General features: G+C 40.0%; 1 protein-coding gene across 1 annotated transcript; it reads left to right on the top strand.

Annotated features, from left to right (window-relative positions):
* Positions 1–362: 362 nt before the first annotated feature.
* Positions 363–8,181, top strand: LOC134464150 (zinc finger protein 501-like). Its single transcript, XM_063217611.1, has 3 exons — positions 363–631; positions 4,569–5,037; positions 6,717–8,181. The coding sequence occupies exons 2-3, from the start codon at positions 4,596–4,598 to the stop codon at positions 7,643–7,645; spliced, it is 1,371 nt and encodes a 456-aa protein (XP_063073681.1). The 5' UTR covers positions 363–631; positions 4,569–4,595; the 3' UTR covers positions 7,646–8,181.
* The last annotated feature ends 992 nt before the right edge of the window (positions 8,182–9,173 follow it).

Raw genomic sequence — 9,173 nt, 5'->3', positions numbered from 1 at the left:
TAGGCCTACATGTCAGACAGAGCTTTACATTGTGATTGCTTCCCAAGCCTGAACCTTTTCTATGCTATAAACATCATAACAGCATGCACTGCAGGATACAGTGGTACATGTTGCTTATATTGCTGTAAAAAAAGATGTTGAATATGGCCAAGACAAGATATACAGTGAGCAATTCTTCCTTTACTTAATTGTGAAACCCCTTTAACATATTCTGCTATTTCTGGCTTATTATTATTGTTATTATTATTAATAATATATTTTTTAAATCATGATGATTATTATTATTGTTATTATTATTATTATTTTTATTTTTATTATTATTATATGGCTGTAGTATTAGTCACACGTTTTACCAGAGAGGTCTATGTAGAGCGGCTGTGGTTTTACTTTGAAGTGGAGATTTATTTTGATATACAAGATGACCACGTTTTGGTCCTTCGTCACTTCCTTCCTTACACTCAAGGAAAGAAATCAAAACAAACACAACCGAAAAGTGTTGGAACACGTGTAGACAACATTTCCATTGTTTGTGGTACAGAAAGCGCATTTAAAGGCCCGTCGCTTTACAGTCATATTTCTTCAGACGACAAAAAACCCTGACTGCTTTTTTGGATACGTCGAAAAAGTGGAGGTAGGTCCGTTAGTTCTGTAGCCGCAACCGCGTTCATTTCTCTGGTAGCACTACTACACGTTTTTTTCTTCTTTTTTTCTTGCCCTACTACACGTTGAAGTTGAACATTGATCGTGCTACACTGCACTTTCCGAGGAAAATCCTCCACTAAAACTTAGCCATGCTCTAGTGTCGTTGGAACGCCTTTATCTTTGATTATGCCATGCGTTTGCTGTGTCATTGTTCACAATGTCACAACAAGATGTCCATCTAGTGTTGTTCATGTTTAAAAGGTGCACAATGAAATGCACAGAAGTATGTATTGTAATATCATGTTGCACTGTAATTCTTAAGTTTAACTTAAGTTTAACTTAACTTAAGTTTAAGCGTTCTTACATAGTAATAAACATGTAAGAATTAATGAAATGCAAAATGCTTTTTTTTATGCAAGTGAAGATGGTAGATGCACCATGAACACAGTAAGTGTCATGCCATGCTTCTCAATGATAAGCAGAAGAAATAATGAAGGCATAAATACGGGCAGTCACTGGTTTTACACAACAGAATAAATAATGAAGTCATAAATATGGGTTTTCAAAGTGGAGGACGAGGGAGCCCTTGTGGGGCCGCAAGGGAGTTCATGGTTGAGGGGTTAGGGTATCAGACTTGTAGCCCAAAGGTTGTCGGTTCAACTACCGACCTGCCAGGTTGGTGGGGGAGTAATTAACCAGTGCTCTCCCCATCGTCCTCCATGACAGAGGCACTCTGAGCATGGCATGAATGCAATTTCATTATGTACAGTGTGCACTTTTGTCTTAGAGAGTCAACAATCAGTGAGGATGTGACTTCTAAACGGGTCAATACATGGTCTACACATTAAAATCGATTTAAGCCATCAAATAATACACATACTACTGTCCATGGTCCTGCTGGTCTAAGCTTTTACACTCAGTGGCCCTCATTTATCAAAGCAGCGTACGTCGAGAATCATACGTACGTCGTGCGTACGTTCTTTTTCTACGACCAGTTGGTATTTATCAAATCTCATCGTAAGCGCAGGAAAGATGAAATCCTACGACTGCTCTCAGACGGTGTACGCCGTTTTCAATTTGGACTTGAGATGACTATGATCACCATCTTGAGCAGCAGTTGTAGCGCAACAACTCATTATCATAAATATGTGGCCTACAGTGAGGAGAATAAGTATTTGATCACTTGCTGATTTTGTTGGTTTGCCCACTAATAAAGACATGATCATTCTATAATATTAATGATAAAATGTATTCTAATATGGAGAGACAGAATATCAAAAAGAAAATCCAGAAAATAACTTTGAAGAATATATTTTAATTGATTTGTATTCAATTGAGGAAAATAAGTATTTGACCCCTCTAGTCAAAGAAGACAAAATACTTGGTGGCAAAGCCCTTGTTTTCTCGTACAGAGGTCAGATGTTTCTTTCAGTTAATAACAATGTTTGTGGATATATTAGACAGGATTATTATCCACTTTTCTTGGCAGATCATCTCTAAATCGTTTAAGTTGTATGACTGTAGCTTGGCATATGGGAGCTTCTGTTCCCTTCACAGGATTATTATAGGGTTAATGTTTGGAAACTGTCTAGGCCACTTCATGACCTTAATGTGCTTCTGCTTGAGCTACTCCTTCGTTGCTTGGGTTGTATGTTATGGATTATTATCATATTGGGAGGCCAATCCATGACCCACCTTCAGTCCAGTGGTGGTGGAAAAGAGGTTGGCATGCAGCATTGTACGTTTACATGTCTCCCTCCATCCATTTCTTGACAATGTGAAGTTGTCCTGTGTCTTGGCCAGACAAACAACCTCAAAACATAATGTTACCACTTTCATGTATGATGTTGGAGATGATGTTGTTCTTGGGATCATAGGCAGCATTTCTCTTCCTCCAAACACATCGAGTTGTGTTAATGCCAAACAGTTTGATTTTGGTGTCATCTGATTCCAGCACCTCCCAATCATATCCTAATCCAGTTTGATGTTCATTGGCAAACCTCAGGTGAGCCTGAACAGGTTCCTTCTGAAGTAGGGGTACCATACATGCACTGCAGGATTTTAATCCGCTGTGGTATTAAGTGTTTCCAATAGTTTTCTTAGTGATTGAGGTCCCAGCTGCCTTGAGATTATTTCCTAGATCCTCCCATACAGTTTTAAGGTGCTTTATTTCTTTTTTTTCCTGATTATTAAATTCCCACAATGTCAAATCTTGTATGGAACCACAGACAGGCCTAAGATTGATGATTGATGATCATTTCGTATGTCCTAAAATTGGGAAGAAATGTACCAACAATTTGCTCCTTAATATCCAGGAGCCCATTTCAGCCTTGTTGGGTTCTAAAATTGTCCCTGACATCCTTTGACAGCTTTTTGGTCTGTCTCATGTTGGCGAGTTTAGTTTGATTGATTGACTGATTCTATGGACTGATTCTGCACATTCAATGCGTCTTTTGTGCAGGTTACTATTAACAGGTGTGTTAAATTCAGATAACAAGTTGATTGGAAGTGCCATTTGATCTGCAGGATCAGAACTCTTAATGGTTGGCAGGGGATCAAATACTTATTTCCCTCAATTAAATATTAATCAATTAATATATATTCTTTAGAGTTAATTTCTGGATTTATTTTTTGATATTCTGTCTCTCCATATTAGAATACATATTATCATTAACATTAAAGACTGATCATGTCTTTATTAGTGGGCAAACCAACAAAATCAGCAAGTGATCAAATACTTATTCTCCTCACTGTACATAATTACAAAATGTTTTTACATTGTATATTTTGGCTATAAGCCAACGTCTACCTGTTTGAATTGGTGCACCCTTCCTGAGAGCGCTGCGTTAATTTGGCATAGGAACAAGAGACTTCTAATTTGTGATTTGACGTGATGTGTGAATATTTTTGCAATATAGGCCTACAGCCGGGGAATGTGCCTTCAGTCGTGGGATGAATGACCGACGTCCGTTCTTTTTAACAGCTGGGAGTTCATGCGCACATCAATCAATAACCTACAGACAGTCCTAATAATCTCCCGGTTGAGTTTCAACGTTTGATCGCACACAACTACTATCCGAATATAGGCTACACCACGTGTGTGTCCTATAACATTTTATAGTCGTCCACTCCATAGGTGGTAAAAGGGCTATCCGGTCGAAGGACTTGAGCGCTGGAGAGAAGCAGGGCGCACATGAGCGCGAGAAGGATGTAGCGCACTGGACATGTACAACTCTCCTTCCCCAACCAATTGTTTGGGCACTGTTTGTTGGCCAGTTTCACGTAGGACCCTTTTCTTGACCTCGTTTACAAAATATAATCATATTTAATTTTCATATATTTAAATAGTATTCATTTAAAAATATCTTCATTATGTCTACTGTAGTCAATCAAACATTTCATTGTGGGCTAACCATCATTATTTGGAAATCAATCTCTACCCCTTCCATATTGAGAACCGAAACAGTGTTGACGACTGCTGTGGATTATATCCACGTGTTATTTTGTTGTCTACCTCGCGTAAAGCCTACTTTCAAGCTGTCAATCAACCAGAAACGTGGATGTTTTAGCCGGTTTGCGTCTCTCCATGTCGCAAACTCAGGGGTGCTGTCTCCTTCCCGCCAGTTTAGAGAAGGTGTGATTATTCTAATTGCGATGGTTTTCAGACGCTGGATTTATCAACAGCCGCTCGCTCTTACGATGAGATTGGAGAGGTACACATGTTTAGTAAATCTCACGTGAGCCTCGTCGTACGACAAGATCTGCGCTCATTTCTGCGATGGTTTCTACGCAAGTTTGATAAATGAGGGCCATTACCTTGTTCCTAGCATGCTGGTTTAGGCTTGCACCGCCATTACTGTGAGGTTGGATTGCAAATGTAAAAGGAGACAAACTTTGCCAGTAATTATCATGTTTTTTCTGTCCAGTTTCAAGGTCTGTAGAACACTTCTAAGATGCCCTCTGCAGAAGTCAACTCTCCACTCCAGCTGATGAGGAGCGTCAAAGAAGAGACGGAGGAGTTCAGATTAGCTGATTCTCCTGAACAACTGAACATAAAAGAAGAGAGAGAAGAGTTCCCTGGTTCTTCATCCCAGCTGAACATGAAAGAAGAGAGAGAAGAGTTCCCTGGTTCTTCGTCCCAGCTGAACATGAAAGAAGAGACAGAAGAGTTCCCTGGTTCTTCAGAACAGCTGAACATAGAAGGAGAAGAGACAGAGCAGTTCCCTGGTTCTCCACTTCAGCTGAGGGGCTTAAAAGAGGACAGCGAGGAGACCCTGCGTTCTCTGTACAGTCTGAGGAGCGTATCTGTAGTGCTGGTGGACTGCTGTAGACCACAAGGACGACAGGAGAACAATGAAGAGAACCACAGAGATGTCGAGCCAAGCAAGAGATCTGGTAAGACATAAATACAAATCAACTCCAAATTACACATTTTAATGTGAAATTCAGAGGAAATGTTGTCGGTAGTAAATAGAGTGAAACAGCAATGTTCATTTTACTCAAACACGTGTATAAGTATCATTTTGAACTAGTATGTGGTCACCACAGTCCGCAGCTGTATCGAAAGATCCGAGATCCGAACTGGGTACATAAAGTATGTTACAACTGCAGGTCAGAAAGCTTTGAGACTTTTCTTTTTACATTTATTCAAAATTCAAATAGTATAATATTTAATAATGCATACTGAACGGCAGAACATGCAAAAATGCATGTGTATGTCTAAGAGTGATTCAACGACTCGCCTGCGCTTTTGGCAAAAGCAAAATGTTAATTATCAGTATTTTTTTTCAACTAAATGACCTAGTTACATAGTTTATATATTTAAGTTTCCAAGCTTAATCTTAAATCATTTGATAAATACTCTAATGAAAGCAAACATTTGCTTGATTATTTTGTCAACAGTGTTATGGACAAATACTATGTCATTTCAAACATATAAAAAAATACTACAGAGTTGAAACAACATACGTTTGAAAGTGCTTATCTCTTATTCAAATAAATGTACAGTGTTTCTCTTAAGTACCACGGGTACACTTGGTAATATTTTCAAAACATTTTGAGACCTAAGTGCGCGGGCTCTTGTTGATTTGGCGTGGAATGACCCTTATATGAAAGATACATGTTTGCTAATGTCCAAAACATCATTGGATGCAATTAATAGTTAGTGGAATTGGCAAATAAAATCCATGGACTTAAAAGTGCAGTCGAATCGTAGAATCACTCCTAAATTAATTATTTGTGATGTGTGTTTGACCCAGAGATGTTTAGATCAAATGGGTTAATGACAGACAATCCCTGTATAAAATGCTGGGTTGCCTCGGCCTACCTTCCTCTGGGGCCTGGATGGGGTGCATGGCAGCGTAAAGCAGACAGAATTCTGTGAAATGTACACAGACCCTTAAGACATGGAATCTGTGGCAGTTTCAATGATGTTGCTGAAGTTCTGTGTTGTTGTGTTCTCTGGCAGAGAGGAAATGTTGTCGGTAGTTAATAGAGTGAAACAGCAATGTTCATTTTACTCAAACACGTGTATAAGTATCATTTTGAACTAGTATGTGGTCACCACAGTCCGCAGCTGTATCGAAAGATCCGAGATCCGAACTGGGTACATAAAGTATGTTACAACTGCAGGTCAGAAAGCTTTGAGACTTTTCTTTTTACATTCTTTTGTAAATTAATTATTTGTGATGTGTGTTTGACCCAGAGATGTTTAGATCAAATGACTTAAGACATGAAATCTGTGGCAGTTTCAATGATGTTGCTGAAGTTCTGTGTTGTTGTGTTCTGAAGTGTTTTCCATGATGGAGTTATGGAAGTGTTTTTTTAATAGTTTGCAAATGAATATCTTATTATCTGCAGCAACACAAGTATTGAAGGAAAAGACATGTTTATTGTCTTAAGCCCTGTTCAGACAGGGCTACCGTAGTTTAATTCGATTTTTCTCTCAGAACGCTGGTAATAGAAATGGCTGATGCGGACTGCATTAAATAGTCTCTGCAAAGAACAGAAAGTGGCAGGGATAAATCTTTACACACCGTTGTGACTAATATTAATTTCCATTTAACTCTTCACAGGGCATCTGCTACTCTGCAGTTCCAGCGGAGCGGAGTTTAGTGGAAAAACACATTCTGCTGCCTTCACTACAGAGAGGCCGTACCCTTGCAGCCAGTGTGACAAGAGCTTTAGGACAAAACAAAATCTCCAAAACCACCACAGTGTTCACACGGGGGAGAAACCATTTTCAAGCTTAGACTGTGAAAAGACTTTCTCAATGGCTACTACCCTCCAGCTGCATCGCCGCATTCACACAGGAGAGAAGCCGTACGCTTGCAGTCAGTGTAACAAGAGCTTTAAGAGAAAAGATGAGCTCCAAATGCACCAGCGTGTTCACACAGGGGAGAAACCATTTTCATGCAAAGACTGTGGAAAGAGTTTCTCACAGTCTTCTCACCTCCACACACATCGTCGCATTCACACTGGAGAGAGACCGTACGCTTGCAGTCAGTGTGACAAGAGCTTTAAGTCAAAAGCAGAGCTCCAAATGCACCAGCGTGTTCACACAGGGGAGAAACCATTTTCATGCACTGACTGTGGAAAGAGTTTCTCACAGTCTTCTAGCCTCAACACACATTGTCGCATTCACACTGGAGAAAAGCCATATGTTTGCAGCCAGTGTGACAAGAGCTTTAAGTCAAAAGCAGAGCTCCAAATGCACCAGCGTGTTCACACAGGGGAGAAACCATTTTCATGCACTGACTGTGGAAAGAGTTTCTCACAGTCTTCTAGCCTCAACACACATTGTCGCATTCACACTGGAGAAAGGCCGTACGCTTGCAGTCAGTGTGACAAGAGCTTTAAGTCAAAAAAAGAGCTCAAAATGCACCAACGCGTTCACACAGGGGAGAAGCCATTTTCATGCATAGATTGTGGAAAGAGTTTTTTGTCATCTTCTAAACTCCACAAACATCGTCGCATTCACACTGGAGAGAAGCCGTACGCTTGAAGTCAGTGTAACAAGAGCTTCTCATAGACTTCTCACCTTAAGACACACTTGTTGTCACACTTGAGAGAGTAAATGAGTCGCTGTTACACGTGAGTGAGGCCGTACACTTGCAGCCAATGTGACAAGAGCTTTAAGACTAAGAATCTCCTCATATGTCACCAGCACATTGATACAGTAGAGAAACCCTTCTCATATGCTGACTGTGGAGAAAGCTTTAGGAGGAAAGCAGACCTTAATATTCACCAGAGGCTTCACACAGGAGACACACACGTGGGGGAAACCTCTATTCATACAAAGACAGCAGGAAATGTAATGTTTTAGGAGTGTACATGACCACTTCCCACCACTTACTGTATTTCTCAAACCAATGAGGGAATGAGATGGGTAATTCTGGTCAGTATTAACCCATTGGCGCCTAAGCCAGTTCTTAGAAAAGGTCCCCAATGCCTGAGGGTTTTCTGAGATTAGAACAATTGGTTGAAAACTCCCATGAAAGTTTCAATATCTCAGCCTCTGGAACTCATAGGGCCATGGGATTAATTGCATTTAAAAGGTAAAATGCTCTGCTTTCGCAGGATTATGCTCATTCAGCATGAACACTAATACATTTTCCTTAAAGAAATCATATCTCAATCAAATGATTGAAAAAAGGTTTATGTGCTTTCAGGATAATGCTTGATGCTGCTATTTATTATAGGCTATTACTATTGCTTCAGTTACAATAGCCGACCATAACTAAATCATAATAATCATTATTATTATAAATATAAGGCAGTCATTTCTGCCATAAGTCGGGGGACATTTGTCTGATACAGACACTTGCTCTCCCACCGGCGAGTATGGCCGTTTCATTCCTCCAAACGTTATGCAGAGACCGATGAGTTATTTCATATCCTATTTTGAGACGGGGCTCCACTTTGAGCTGGATGTGTGGCCGCGCGTCTATAATCCGCATGTCTACCGTTGTCTGCCTCACCAATAGGCTATCAGCATATCCGCAACTTCCTCTGTGAAAATATTCTGAAATATATCTAAAGGACGTGCTTCCTCAGATATTGGCAGTGTCGGAGTGAACTTTTGGTAACGTCAGGGGCGAAATCTAGCTGACTGCCAGACTATTTGGAAGCCACTCGTCGACCTCTTCATACGGCTGCGGCAAATCACGCTCCTACTCTCTATCTAAAGAGTCTTCAATCATATTTCCTTTCCTCGATTAAAATATCTTCATTACCTTTCAGCCGAACATCACGTTTCGCTAACCACAGTCTTTTTTTCTTACCTGTGTGAAATGGCTAAACGGATGTGTGCAGAATCGAGCATGGTGGATTTCGTTTGACATTATTGTCGACGAAACAAACTTTTTTTTTTTGAAAATCGAGAACACCCACCTCGTGTGTATTTGAACAAAACATTGTCCCATGCGTCTTGTAAATATTGACAAACGGTGCCAATGGGTTAATGAATGAGGACACCTAAATAGAATGACACATGAGACAATGGAATGGTGGAATGGAGAATGAATAGTAAA

This window comes from Engraulis encrasicolus, chromosome 15 (genome assembly GCF_034702125.1).
Source record: "Engraulis encrasicolus isolate BLACKSEA-1 chromosome 15, IST_EnEncr_1.0, whole genome shotgun sequence".
Taxonomy (NCBI): Eukaryota; Metazoa; Chordata; class Actinopteri; order Clupeiformes; family Engraulidae; genus Engraulis; species Engraulis encrasicolus.
This window is presented reverse-complemented; position numbering and strand designations above follow the sequence as displayed.